Here is a 14,721-nt window from a genome sequence, read left to right as displayed (position 1 = left end):
TGTAGCTATGCACAGAGAGTTGCTTAATGAAACAACTTCTTTCTCATCCCGTTTTTATTGTATGTTTATCTGAAGTTACCTAATTTCTTTGCCCCAGCCCTTGAAAATAAGTGTTAACTTCCAATGGAACTGGAATTCAGTAGTAGTGGTGTATGCTGTCTCTCTCCTAATGTGATGCTACATGTTTCCTTTTATCTCTTACTTTTTGGGGTTTTTTTTTGTTTTGTTTTGTTTTGTTTTGTTTGTTTTTAACTAGAAACTCTCTTCTTCTTTTGTCTCTGTGTTTTTCTCAGTGGAAAAAAAAGGAAATGGTAGGCCTGAGGTTCAGGACTTTGCCATGAGAAGTGCTGGATACCCTCTAAGATGCATAACCCCTGTGTTTGTCATCACTACAGTGCTGCATATGATGCCGTCCTTGACAGAAACGTGGCCATTAAGAAGCTCAGCAGACCATTTCAGAACCAAACTCATGCCAAGCGAGCTTACAGGGAGCTGGTCCTCATGAAGTGTGTGAATCATAAAAATGTAAGTTTTCAGCAGGAGAAATGGTATGTGCATTGCTGTGTTGGAAAGGAAATTGGGTTTTTTTGGGTTCCTTTTTTAAATGGAAGAAATTAGAAGTAAATTATGCTCCAGGGCTACACTCTGTCTGGTACTACATGCCCACAGGAGAGACTTGAGGGTATTCCACATGCTTATTTAAAGGCCGTGCCAAACTGGGACTGTTCTAGATATTCCTGCTTCTTGCACCATCTACTGTATATCACTTAGTACCCATAATGAATGAAAATAGTCCTATGCTGCACCAGGAGTGTTATTCCAGGGCTGTATGTTAATTTTAACCATTATCTGTTAGAACTACCTGCCCGACACTGTATCAACTTGCTTTTTTGTAGTGAAATACGTAGGATTGCCACACTGTGTTGTAAAGGGATGCCCCAGGGATTTCAATTTCTTCCACCTCCTAGATTTCCTACTGCCATATCTGTGTGCCCCCTCCTTTACATTAGGAGTGAATTTTTCAGTTTGCAGTGTTTACCCATCCCTCAGATCTTGCAATGACTCTTTCTCCTTATGCAAAGCATCAATGAGCTTAAAAAAAAGTGATGTAAGGGGAGATTTTACACTTGGTCTCAATCACAAGTTCTGATGGAAAGAGAAAGGACTGACCCTTGTCACAATAGGACACAAGATAATGATGCTTGACTCCAGTCAGAAGGCAGTAGAAATCAGAAGGCTTTATTTACAGTTTTATTCAGCTTTTCTACAACATGCTGCACTAAAAGGCACCTTATTGGTCCATAGGACTGACACCTCTCCCATTGGCTAAGTAACAGAAATAGCAAACAATACCTGTTGTTATGGGAAAGGAATATTGTTTACACAAGGTTGTTTTGGGAAAAAGAAAACTGTTGAAAAATTTCCCTTGAGAAGAGCTAGCTCTTCTCAAGCTCAGAAAACATCGAGCCCACAGACCCTAAAATGGCAAATTGCAGGACTTGACACTACAGTGTCCTCTGATTATTTGTCCCCTCAAATTAGCATTCCTCATAAATGAGACAATCCTGGCTGTAGCACAAAGACTGCTATGCTAGACTGAGATGAAGTTGGGTCTTTGAACCTTCAACTTCAAAATGGAGAGGAGTGCCTCACCCTTAGCACTTTGTTTTGTCACTGATTATCCTTCTTTCAGATGATTTCAAGTGCACCTAGAGGAAATCTGAGAGATCTGTGGTATTTTATTTTGAATGCTGCTGATTGTTTACTGATCCATAAAGTGAGAAGTGTTAATGTATATAGAGCAGTGAAAAAACAGTTTATCCTTTAACACACTTCAAAACAGGTTCAACTGGTTATGTATATCACTTTTCTTTATTCTTTTGTCTTACTTTTCAGATTATCAGTTTATTAAATGTCTTCACACCACAGAAATCTCTGGAGGAATTCCAGGATGTGTAAGTAACAGGGGCAGTAATTAAGCTAAAGCTTTAGGGATGTGTGGGGCATCATGGTGTACCTTGATTGCAATAACGCAGCAAAATTCAGAGGTTATAGCCCCCTCTAAAAAGGATAGTGTGAGTCTAGTGGGTAGAAAAATATTCTGAATTCCCATATTGAGAGCTCTTTTGACAATTTAAGGTGTAAAACACCAGGTTTCATATTTGTTGTGATATGACCATTGACAGACAAAGGTCACATCACAACAAATATGAAACCTGGTATTTTTCACCTTAAAACACCTGGTGTTTATTTGCCTGGGGAACTAGGGGTAGGTGTAGAAGACAATCAGCATTTCTGTTGGAACCTTACCTCTACTGTGCCTAGGACAAACCTGCTGTGAATGAAATTTTAAGTATTCTCTGTTTTATATTGTTCCTCTCCTTTTATCATTCTGTCTTTCCCATATTCTGTATTCATTGCATGGAAATGTGTATTCTGTAGTCTGATGCCAGCAGTAACCAATTAATTTTGATGAGACTTTTGTGAAGCCATGCAAGCTGAGGAGGATTTTTTGGAGGCCTTTTGCATGGGGATGCAGATTTTACCCCCTTAGACACCTGTTTCTCTCAGATTCCTGCGTGTACTGTGGCAGCCATCCTTGCGGTGGTCGAAGGCCGAGCAGTTCCATCACTTGGTGCTTGTGGGTCTTTTGGGTTTTGTGCATTTCTGTGTGGTGCCGCCTGATTGCCCATGCAGGGTATAGTCTCTGTCATGGGGAATGCACTGAGAAAGGGCAAATAATCCACCATTTTTCCTAGTATGCTTAAAGAGTTGTGTCTCTACAGTGAGATACAAATGCCACCATGGTGCTGTGCCCAGTCTCCGGCCAGGTTACTCCCAGTCATCAGAAATAAAGTGAATTTTGAAGCAGGAAAAGGCATTGTTACTTATTTGGGATGGTGCTGTGATTTGCCTTCAACACAAAAAAATAATCCCATGGCTTTTCTTTTCCATTCAGCTACCTGGTAATGGAGTTAATGGATGCCAACCTGTGCCAGGTCATTCAGATGGAGCTGGACCATGAACGAATGTCTTACCTTCTGTACCAAATGCTCTGTGGAATCAAGCATCTTCACTCTGCAGGGATTATTCACAGGGTAAGGGGCCTTTGGTTCAAAACTTAAGGCAGCATATGAAATGATCATGAAGACTTTAAATGCCACTTGACTCCCTTGTGTGCTGTGGATCAAAGCCCTGTCTCCCAGTACAATGAATATAAACATAAGAGCCACAGTCAGAGGTCAGGGGATATGAAATTGGCATTTGCCATCATTTACATGTGCTGAAACAAATGGAAAGACTGCTGAGTCTATATTAAATGCTCATTTTGCTTTCCCACATCAGCACTGTGTCTGCTGAGGAGGTGGTACCTGGCTGAGGATATGTGATAGTTGATAGCAGAGGGGATCAGGTCATGTCACTGTGAGCAGGAGGGAATTCTCAATGTATTGAAAATACGCTGACTTAACTTCTTTATTGAGAAGTGCTTTTATTAATTTGGGATTTCCACTTTAAAAACAAATCAAAAATGTGTCCCTGAAGAAAAGGAAGGCTTATAAGTAGGTTACAAAGTGGATGTTGTTCTACAAAGTTCTCCTTTCTTGGCATGTCATGTGTTTAGCAGAGGGTTATAGATTTGGCTGCCAAATAGTCATCCAGCAAAGGATGAGTTGAATTATTATAAATGAAACATTAAGGTATCTCCACATCTGCAGCTGGAATGTCTCTATCAGGTTCACAGCATTAAGAAAAAATAATCTAATCAAAACAGCACTCAGATACTAATCCTAGTTTCTTGATCTGCTAAATCCAATTAATTTAATGCCAGTAGGCTCCTGTTATCCAGGTACAGCCCCACAGTATGCTGGGTAGAACAACTTCCAGAACAGTTTGCCAGAGAAACAATAGCAAGGGTTTGCTGTATATTTACAAGTATTTCTGATAGTAACTGTGTCAGAAGAGGGAAAGAATATTTGAAGGGTAACCAAAAGTATCTGTCCATGTCATGGCTGTGCCTGGCTTTATAACTGACAGCCACACCTTTGTTTTTTTTCTCACTGTCTTTTGCAGGATTTGAAACCAAGTAACATTGTAGTAAAATCTGACTGCACGTTGAAGATTCTGGATTTTGGACTGGCCAGGACTGCTGGCACTAGCTTCATGATGACCCCGTATGTGGTGACACGTTACTACAGAGCGCCGGAGGTCATCCTGGGAATGGGCTACAAGGAGAACGGTAGGGCTGCAGAGTCACTGCACAGGGTCACCTCAGGGGCAAGCTCTGCTTCCACAGTTGTAAGGGAGACTCAAAGGAGGGACAGGAAACGTGATGGGAAATGACACCTGGAATTTGAGCAGTTCCTCGCTGTTGTGAACTGCAGCTACAGAATGTATTTGGGATGCGCTGTTGGTGAATTTGTGGGATTGCAGAGTAACAGGAAACCTATTCTTAGTTATGCTTGAAGTTACAACTACAGTCAGCTCGTTCTGTCCAGAATATCTTTGTCTTCTGTGGCCATTATGAAACAATGTGGGGACCACTGGAATTGCTGAACGAGTGACGTGTTCTAAATTTGAGTCTGGGTCTCTGAGTTGTTTGAGGAAACAAGAAGAAGTACAAGCTGAAATAGCAAATCGTAGCCCTTCCAGAATTTCTCTAAATCCAGAGCTAGATCTAAATTTCAGGACTTAATTCCTTCTTCATGATAAATTTAACAAAGTCCCAGATTTTGCTGACAGGTTTCATCTTGTCAAGATCTAGGTATAAATTCTACAGTTTGAGTTTGGGTTTTTTCTAATGGAAAGTAGAATTGCAGAGAAGAGGAAAAAGCTGAAACCGGAAAAACCCATGAAACAAAACATATAATTTGTAGGTAATCTCTCTAGAAGTAAATAGGATATTCCTCTGAATAGTCTGAGAGAGATCTTAGTTCTTGGAAATACTGTGAAAAACAGGTGGGGCTGCTTGCTATCGACAGGGAGCTAAGGAAGAACTCAAATTTTGCAGAAGTTGAAGGGAAAACATTTTAAGTTGTTCTCATTTTGTAACAAAACTGAGAATTGCATCTGAGGTCCCAGGTAGACCAGGCAGGAAAGGAGGGAATATTCTGTGGCTCAGATTTTGCTGTCAAAGGTGTCATTTGTCTGTTTCAGGACACTTTTTGATGGCAAATACAGCAAATGTGACAAGACCAGGAATTCATTGAAAAGAGTCCTACTCGATTTATGTCGAGGAGGTTAGCTAACCTGCAGGAGAACTTTTACTGACAGCCAACTGCATCCTGTAACGGGCAGTGAAACTGATTTTGGGATCTGATTCCATGACTTCAGCACTACTAAAAGCATAATCACACAACCTCTTCTGAAATTAACAAGTCCCTGTATGAATTATTTGTAATGTTTGCTAGTTTAAAATGTAAATTTTAATACAAAAGTCTAAAAAGTAGAAAGATTATTATTATATTATGCAGAGTCTTAGCTTAGAATATAATTTCTGAAAAAAAGAGGAATGATATTACTTAAAGTATTTTGTTTGAAATTTTTGCAAAGTTCCATTAGAAATTTGAACTAGCACTCTTTAGATAGTTCTTTAGTAAATATCCAGAGTTCTTCTATTGTCAAATGAATTTTTGATTGTTTTTTTTTTCCTCCAGACATTAATAGATGATTAGGATTATTGTTGTTATTGTCCGTGAAAGGACAGAGAGAGCATCTGCTTTTCACATGATTAAAACTGCACCAAGAAAAAGTTAGACACATTTTTGTGATGAAGTACACAGCTGGGAAAGTTCTAATGTTTGCCACATCCAAGGGTCCTGATCAAATGCCCATTGAAGTCAACACAGAGTCTTCCTTTGACTTTCCTGGGCAATGAATCTGGCTTAAGATGAATGATCTCGTCCTACTTGGACAAAGGCAAAATAAAGAGAGGAAGGAAACAAAATGTTTGAAAATGAAGCTCAGCTGTCAGAGGAACCACTCTGCTTAGAGGCTCGGACCCAGCTCCCAAGGAAGTCAACAGAAAGGGTTGTTCTTTGCTCCCCTGCTCTGGCCTATGCTGCCACATTACTGAAGCTCCCCAACTTTTTTTCCCCTCTGACTACGTACACTGCCTGTATAAAGACTGTTCACTGCTTTCATTTTCTTTCTGCACTTGGTTGGCTAAAGATGCATAATTATCACCAGTTTGCTGCACTTCTATGGAAGGTCCCAAAACTGTCACTAGGAAGAAAACTGCCACTGCCTCAGGCATGCTTTTGCTGTCCCATGCCCCTGATACCTGTACCCTCCTTTTCCCAAATGGAACATTTCACCTTTATTTTGTTTTACCAAGAAATGAGTTGTTTGTTTGTTTCTTTGGTTTGTTTTGGATTGCTTTTGAAGGTTAAGAAAGGGGAAGAAAAAGAGGAGAAAACTAGTTGTGTAGGTCAAACATGAGCAGAAGATGAGAATTTCAGGCTCAGAAACAACATGGCCTTTTAAAGCATTTCAAAGCAGTTTTTTCCTCTTAGCATGGAAGACAGATTTGTTGGTTTTTTTCTGCGTCGCTATCTATCCAGAATTTTTTTCTTTAAAGATTTAAGGCAAAAAAACCACTCTGTCCAAGTCACGCAGATAAGGTAACTGTGCATATTTCATTTAAAAGCTGAAGGCAGAATTGGGAATAGGAAATGTCCTTAGTCTTGTTGATATTTGTCCTTTGGAGCTTTTGTTATAGCATTTTTTTTGAGTACCTACGCAGTACAAAACAGAGTCCGCTCAGGTCTGTCTGTCTGGGCATGGAGGTACAGACGGATGCACCTAGATAGGTTCCTATAGATAGGACATAGGTAGAGATCCTGAAAGTGGAGTTTTAAATAACCTTTAAGGGTGGTGTTTGTCCATATGGCCTTTACTTGTGTGAGCAGTTCCATTTGGAACTTCTTGTCAGCTGCTGCAGAGAGATTCAGTGCTGGAGAACAAAGCCTAGAAACTCTGCAAGTAGGATTTATTCCAGATTATTGTTATCTGGTTGTTTCGGGGTTTTTTTTTTTGTTTTTTTTTTTTTTTTTTTTTTTTAAAAAAAAAGGGGGGAGGTGTTTTTTAGCCATAAATTCAGTGTATACTGTGGGTCTGTGCAGTTGTTACTTGATCTTAACTTGCTAGCTCTGGACCTTTGCCCAAAATGTTGATTTTACACTTTTTCCACAGTTGTTACTAACTGCTGTTGAGCTGACTGACACAGCTTTTATTTATTTAGTTACTTATTTTAGCTTTTGGTGAGACATGAAAAAGAAACCCAACGAAACCACAAAACAAACTGTACTGTTCTGATCAACCTGCTCTTTTTCCCCTCCTTTAGGAGTGAAATGTCGTAGTTAACTTTGCTTTTTTTTCCTCCTTCTTCACTTCCCTGTCTCTGCTGTTCTAGTGGATATATGGTCTGTGGGATGCATTATGGGAGAAATGGTTCGCCACAAAATCCTCTTTCCAGGAAGGGACTGTATCCTTGTGCCATTTGCTGCAGCTTCACCTATTATTTGTTCCTCTCCTCCACCCCATCCCTTTTACCATAAAGTGACTATACCAGGACTGTAAAGATAGAAGCAGAAAGTTGAATCCCAGAGGTATGGCTAAGTGAAAATAGCGCACTACTGATATGCACAAAATTGAAAATGAAAAACAGATGCACAGAATCATTTCAGTCAATTAAGTTACTCTAAAACCTGTAATCATTCCATTTTATATACTATTTATGTCGTGTCAATAAGCAATATAGAAAACAACTATTATGATGGCAAATTGGACAGCTTTATTTACTATTCTTCAAAGGAAAAAAAAAAAAAAAACAAAAAAAAAAAAGAAAAAAAGAAAAAAAAAAAAGAAAAGAAAAAAGTCCTAACTTGGCCCATCTCATTCCTGTAAATCTGTTTTTCTGCTTTTATGTTTTGGAAATATTGACTTCATAACATTTGTGGTGACATCATAATCTTTTGCTTGCTAATGCATCATGGTTTTGGATTCATCTCAATGCTGTATGGGCTCAGTGTTGAGTCAATACAACATTTTTTTTTTCTTTGAAACAAAATGAAGAATTTGACTCACCCAGTTTAAGGCAACCGTTTATTTGGTGTGGTTTCCAAATTGGCCTGAAATCAGATTCTCTTGATTTAAAAATGAACTTCCCTTTACTTGCATGAGATCTGTGTTGTCAATTAAACTATATTTCCCTTCCATCATGTTCTTCTTGTCTTGGGTGATATTATTTTTACCCCTTCCAAGGTGGTGAAAGCAATATTAGAAAATGAAAACAAAAGAGGAGGTATCTACTTAGCCTCCTGTTTATCACAGGCTAAACCTGCCCATGCTGGCTTGGAGATGTAAGTAAGTGTGTTTTGCCCATCAAAGTAAAATGAGGCGACATAACGTATCTTCACTTTCAGAAACAAAAAGGCATATTATTTTCCGCGAGTTGGCAGAAAGGCACCACGAAAATCTGGCATCAGCAGCCACTGGAAGTTGGTGTGAAGAAAACCCAGCTTTCACAGACATGTAGCCATGGAAGCAATTATTTTCTTTTGCTGACTTTTGAGTAATTCCTCTCATGTTTGTCAAAGTTGGGTCCTTCCTGTCCTGTTTTCACAGCTCTGTCAACTTTCTTTGAAAGCTGAGCTCTGCTTGGTGGCCCAGTGAAGATGCATTTTTACTTCACTAACAGGAGATGGAGGGACAGCAGGTGCCTCCTGTTTGCTGAGGGGGTGACAACAGCACTGTACTGCTTCCAGGCTTATAGGAAGAGGGGTTGGAAAGTTACTGGATGCAAAACAAGGCAGAGAGGTTAAAATGGTGATTTTTTTATTTTTTTTTTTTTTTAGTAGGTAAGTTTGAGATGCTTGAAGGTGCTGAGCTGTCCCTGCAGCATGAGGAGCAGGCTGCACACACACCTTCAGATATAAAGTCAAAATGCAGAGCTGCTCCCAGCATTCCCAAGACCTGCAATTCAGTGTGATGGTTATGCTGTGTTTCAGTGGGAACACCACCTCAGAAACACCACCATAACTCTTCTTCCAAACAATGCACTCTTTTCCTCTTAAAAAACAAAAACAAAATCAAAGAAAAGCTAAACTATCTATAATACACTTGAGGTTCAGCTGTAAATATTGAGGATATTTCCATTTAATCTTTTCTGAGAGGAGTCTGAGATTTTAGTTGATAAACAGCTAGAGTTTGTACAAAGAATGGTTTCAGGATAAAAGCAGCGTAGCGTGGTTAATGGATTGCTCTCCTTTTTCAACAACACATTAGGAGATATGTTTTCTTGCCCATGTCTAGAAAAGAAGTTAATGCAATATAATTTAAACAATGTAGCTTTAAAAAAATCATTCAAACATGAGAATTACTTTGTTTCTGTCTGGCTGTAGAAACAGCCTCTTAGGACAGTGTTGCATTCAGGGATAGCAGTAAAATACTTTAAAAATATCTTTAAAAATTTCAGCATCGGTTGAAAATAACAACTGAATTTTTGAACATATGCAGAAAACATTGTGTAAATTGTGGGATAGTCCTACTTTTTAAATCATTGAAAAATCTCCTATCCTGAAATAGGACGTATGTGGGCCAGGTCACAGTTACTACCGTGCTTTAATGGTGAGTTTATTCCTGTGAATGGGAAGTTTAAAACAAAACAAAACAAACAAAAACACCCCCAAACCCAAAAACTTTAAGAAAAAAGAAGCGAAAGAAAAAACAAAAGAAAAAAAAAATCTTGACATTCATTTCCAAGTCGGTACTCATTTGTTAACCAGTTTGACCCCATGAATGATTTATCAGTGTTGGAAGGACTGGTTTGTGTATGGGTCCATATGATTTCCCACCCCTCCATGGCTGACGATGAACAGATCTAGTTTCCCTCCCAGGTGCAGGAAGAGCTGGAGAAGCATTTGTGCAGCTGCAGGTAAACTTCACAGAAGCACATTACATACTTCCCTTGGGCTACTCAAGGCTTTCCAGCAGAGAGTTTTCTAGCTGAAAGGGGCAAGTCTGTATAGAAATCAAACATATCAGTTCTTTTTAATCGTTCAAAAGACTGTCTACTTTCACTTGATATCAATATGAGCTTACTCATTTCTAGCCTGGAGTAGGAACATTTGTGTATGGCACAGTGTACATCTAAGAAAAAACTCACGGCTGCTGCTATGTTTTATGGAAAGAAAGTATTTTAAAAGCTAATCTCACCTAAAACATCCCACTGAGTTACCACTGCACTCAGGTGCTCCTGACATGAAATGAAACTTTATTTTCAAGTCTTTGTGGAAATCAAACCATGGAGGAGATTAATTTCAGAACCTCTCATCTTCGTAAACAAGAAACTCTCTCTTAAGCTGCCATGAGAAAGCTCTGGAGTCTGGATAAACTAGAGCAGGTTTTCAGACAAGAACAGCCTCCAGTGTCCTGGAGAGTACTGGGTATAAACTGCCTGGCAGGTACCCTCATTCCTTGTTATTCAACTGAGGTAGACATTTCAAAATACTGTCAGGGAAACTTCCTTGCCAGAGCCAGAAATCAGACCCTCGAGAAGAAATGCACCTTTCACTCCATTTCCAGATGGATTTGCAAACCAAAATATTCCTGGCGAGTTCTGGTAAGCTTTTGTAGTCCATTTCTGAGTTACTTGCTCAGTGTTTCTTTGGTGCTTATTCCACTTTTGTTGAAAGAATCAGAAGGAAATTTTGTTGAAGAAAATCAGACGGAATGTGAACAGCTAAAAACTGCCTGAACCCTTTGATGCCATTGGGAATATGTTAGAACACCCTGGGGCTTTCCCCAAAGCTGGTTCAGCTCTAGGTAATAACATCTTCAAAATCTCCTAAGATTTCAGTTTAAGGATTGGAAATATATTTCTGTTGGTTTTTTTTTTTATTTGGAGAGAAGGTAAAACTTAAAATGAATGCTTTCAGGTGAGACAGGTTTATTAAGATCTGAGCTGCCAAATCAACAGTGATGTCCGGCACAGATGACTTAGCGAGGAAAATAAAGGGATCAGAGCACTTACTTTCAGTACTGAAAAGAGGGAGGCATGTAGAGGATGGTACTACAGCAATTTCCTATGTGTGTCCTTCAGCAGATCAAAGGAAAACAGTGATTTAGCCATAGAGATATATGGTGATATAGCCAAGTGTCCTAAGTTTGGCTAAGCCTGAATTTCCGCTGTAAATATGGAGAAGATAATTCCTACTGCAAGTAGCTTAAAGTCTAAGACAGTCAAAAGAGAAAATACCGTTAAAATAGGAAGAGGGAAAAATTACAACTTTCTTCTATGTAATGATGAACACCCAAAAGGAATTGTGAAAAGAAGTCAGCATTAATGGGTACAGTTAATGTTTTCTGTGGCCAGATTTTCAAAAATTCCCTTTCCCACCAGCTGTCTTTGAGTGTGGTGGGATGCTGTCTGACATCTGACAGAAAGTGTTCTATTGCCTTTGAAAAAGAGTTTGCATCAAGAAAGCCTTTTAGGAAAAGGTCCTGCCTTTCCGCCACTCATAAGCAGAATTTATCCTTGCATTTGATCTGCATTGATTAATAGGAGTAAGTTTAGTGTTTTGGGGGTATTTTGGGGTGTTTCTTAAACTACAGTATCATAAAAACTTCTGCACTTTTGTTAAGTGCAGTCTGTTGTTTTTCTTGTTCTGGATCGTATTTTCTTAAGGCTTGTTTTGTCTTAAAATCAAAACCAGCAATGAGCATCAGGATTATTTAAAAGATACTGTTAAGTGTGACTGGCCTGGCTTTCCAGGTAGGATCAGCTGATTCATGTTAGCCTACTGCTTAAGGGTGTGTTAGCTATGATGGCATTGATGGCTAAGTTTGGATTTTGTTGACCAGGATTATTCTTCCCCAGGGTATTTGGTTTTGGACTCGGGATTTGTCTTAAAGTTTGCTCATATGAGGTGAGGCCTGTTTCAAAGAGGTCTCAGAGTAGATGTGAGGATCAGAGGCTGTTGGCATTTTTCTCTTTTTATTTTTTAATTCAGATAAGCATACTCCAAGAGTTTCGAGTGTAATTTGCACTTAGCATGAAACCCCCATGCTGTCTGTCATCTACGTGGCTCTTGGACTGGATCCCAGATGATCCAGTGCTTATTTCCCATCACTTGCCTTAAAGACTTCCAGGATGCACTGCTGCCTTGTATGAATTTCAACCAAGGCAGGTTTTAATTGCATATTCTGGCACCTATGAGAATTGGATGGTCTCAAATGCTTTGGGTGGTTTTTTTTTTCTGTGGCATTAGTCAGCTTTTTTTGATGGCAGCTGTGCTAAATTGAGCTAAGACAGACTGGAACAGCTGAGCAGAGAATTTAGAACTTGTGGACAAAACAGTACTGAAGTGCCTTTTGTCAAGAGCATGCAGGTATTTGGACAAGATCAAAATAAAGAACTGGAACACATTCAAAATCACATGATGCTGAGTCAGGGGAGGTTTAGGTTGGATATCAGGAAAAGGGTTTTTATTTACCTAGAGGATGACTGGGGACCAGAACAGGGCAGTGGTCACAGCACCAACCTGGCAGAGTTCAAGCAGTGTTTGAACAAAGCTCTCAGGCACATGGTGTGACTCCTGGGATGTGCTGGGCAGGGCCAGGGGTTTGACTCCATGATCCTGATGGATCCCTTCCAATTGATTCTATTCCGTGATTCCTGTTCCAGATGTGAAAATGTACAAGTATCCTCAAATGATCTCCTAATCTGTTTGTATTGTAGCAAGAGAGACTACCTGGAAGAGGTCGCACAATTGTACTTGAATACTCTTTGAGACCTGAGAAGAGATACTTCAAAATCAAAATGAAAAAATCAAAATCAAAAAGAAGCTGAAAAGAGGACCTGGAGCTAGGAAATGCAGGATCTACAAGACAGGTTTTCAAGGCTATGATCTGTTAGACACAGTGTAGTGTGTTTCACATTCCTTGGCAAGATTATCTGTAGGTCTCTCTTACTGTGATGGCTTTTTAATATAGTTCCAAAAGAAAATGGGAGAAAGGGAAGGGCGTGTGTCATCCCTTGCGCCTCCACTCATTCTTGAGCTTGCTGCCCAGGATTCCCATGGCTTTTTCAGTCATTTTTTAGCAGTTGTTTTTTAGCACTGCAGCCTAAGAGGCAGGAGCCTTCTCCAGTGCAGGCTTCCTGATGGGTCATGGAAAGTTTAAAAAATGACAGAAATTCATAAGTTGTTTTGAAGCCTCACCCTTGTAAAACGGTGGCAATTCCCTTTTGGTTCCATACAGCATCTGTCAGGAGAGCACTTGTAGTCCACATTGTTTGGCAGGAAGAAAATTAGAAGTCACTAAGGCAATTATTCAAACACTTAGGAACCTTATTACTGTTACTGGGAAATATTAAGGTTTTCATAACATCTTGTGGAAAGTGGTGTTTCAAATTAGAAAGGGAAAACTTTCTCAGGAAATCTTAATGGATTGAGCTGATACTGTGCTGGGCGAGCCCTTGTTAAAACATGTTGATACTCAAGCATATAACAAATACAGGCACAAAGGGAAGGGTTTTGGTATATCAGCAAAGTCTCAGCAAGGAGATTGGAATGTCACAAAACTAGGACTTTGCCATGACTTAGTCAGAATTGAGGGAGATAAGGTTTTGGTGGTTTGGGGAGGCTTCTAATCCTTTTCAAGAGTTTGAGCCACCGCCACAATTGTTATTGGGAGTGCTGCATATCACAGACTTTCCTTGGCATGGGCAGGTCTGGAACCTTTGTAGCTGTGGTATCTGGAGCATGTGAAAAAAAAGCGGCTTTGCCCATGTATTACTGAGAATTACCACGTATTTTTATAACCCATGCCCTTTTATAAAAATTGCATAGAAATAACAGAAAAACCTTTAAAAACAAGGTCCAGTATCCAATGCAGGGTACTGTCTTTTTCATTCTGAAAATTCAAGTAAGGGCCTAGTAATGGTTCTTCAGAGCAGACATCAGTACAGATCTGCAGGAGTACTCAAACAGAGATGGAGGTAAAGAGACATCCTGCCCTGCAAGGTGTCTGTCTATTTTAGGAGAATTTGGTGAGAGAAGCTTGCTGTTATCGCAGGCATACTCAGCTGCCTTGACATTTTACTGGAGTTTGCACCTTAGCCATTGGCAAGCAGTGTTGTGTTTTTGGCCTACAGTTACACAAGTAAAATCAGGCATCAAGATTTGCTTCGTTAATATGTCCATCATTATCTTCTTCAGTTAGTTTTGAGGAGGTGAACGTCTCTTTTCAGCTGGCAGAGGGGCGATTTCTGCAACACTGAAGCAGGAGCTATTACAAATGTGAATGTTTGGTATTCCCACCAATGCTCTGGGAAGAAAGTGGGAACCAGCCCATGAGGCTGGAAAAGATAGCAAAGCTCATTCAGCTGTGAGTGCATCTCTGGTCCCTGGAGTGTCCTGTGGCTTGCATTTAATGAATTTTAATTTGAATGTCACAATTTTCATTGAATGACAGCTGGATCTTACTGAGTGCAAGACTGAAAAGCCGCCTCAGTGGGACATGTTTGAGCAAGGGCAGTTACACATTCTCCCTTTCTCCCTATGGGCTCCCTCTTTTTTTTTTTTTTCTTTTTTTTTTTTTTTTTTTTTTTTTTGTGGAGTCCCTGAGAACCTGCAGTTTTGCAGAAGGAGAATGTAGATTTATAAGGGAGGTGTCTATGAAAGGTTTACTTGGGTCCTCTCCATATAGAAACATCTTTGG

General features: G+C 39.7%; 1 protein-coding gene across 6 annotated transcripts in view; it reads left to right on the top strand.

Moving 5' to 3' along the window:
* Nucleotides 1-14,721, top strand: part of MAPK10 (mitogen-activated protein kinase 10) — a 145,394-nt gene that overhangs the window by 91,376 nt on the left and 39,297 nt on the right. For 5 of the 6 annotated variants that reach the window (XM_066186576.1, XM_066186575.1, XM_066186574.1 and 2 more), the window contains 5 exons: nt 396-525; nt 1,897-1,955; nt 2,960-3,098; nt 4,072-4,237; nt 7,412-7,483. In XM_066186576.1, coding sequence (XP_066042673.1) covers nt 396-525; nt 1,897-1,955; nt 2,960-3,098; nt 4,072-4,237; nt 7,412-7,483 — 566 coding nt within the window. The remainder of the gene's footprint in view (nt 1-395; nt 526-1,896; nt 1,956-2,959; nt 3,099-4,071; nt 4,238-7,411; nt 7,484-14,721) is intronic. The other variant, XM_066186580.1, reaches the window with a different exon arrangement.

This window comes from Chamaea fasciata, unplaced genomic scaffold (genome assembly GCF_029207755.1).
Source record: "Chamaea fasciata isolate MVZ Bird 193981 ecotype frontalis unplaced genomic scaffold, bChaFas1.0.hap1 SCAF_6, whole genome shotgun sequence".
NCBI lineage: Eukaryota > Metazoa > Chordata > Aves > Passeriformes > Sylviidae > Chamaea > Chamaea fasciata.
This window is presented reverse-complemented; position numbering and strand designations above follow the sequence as displayed.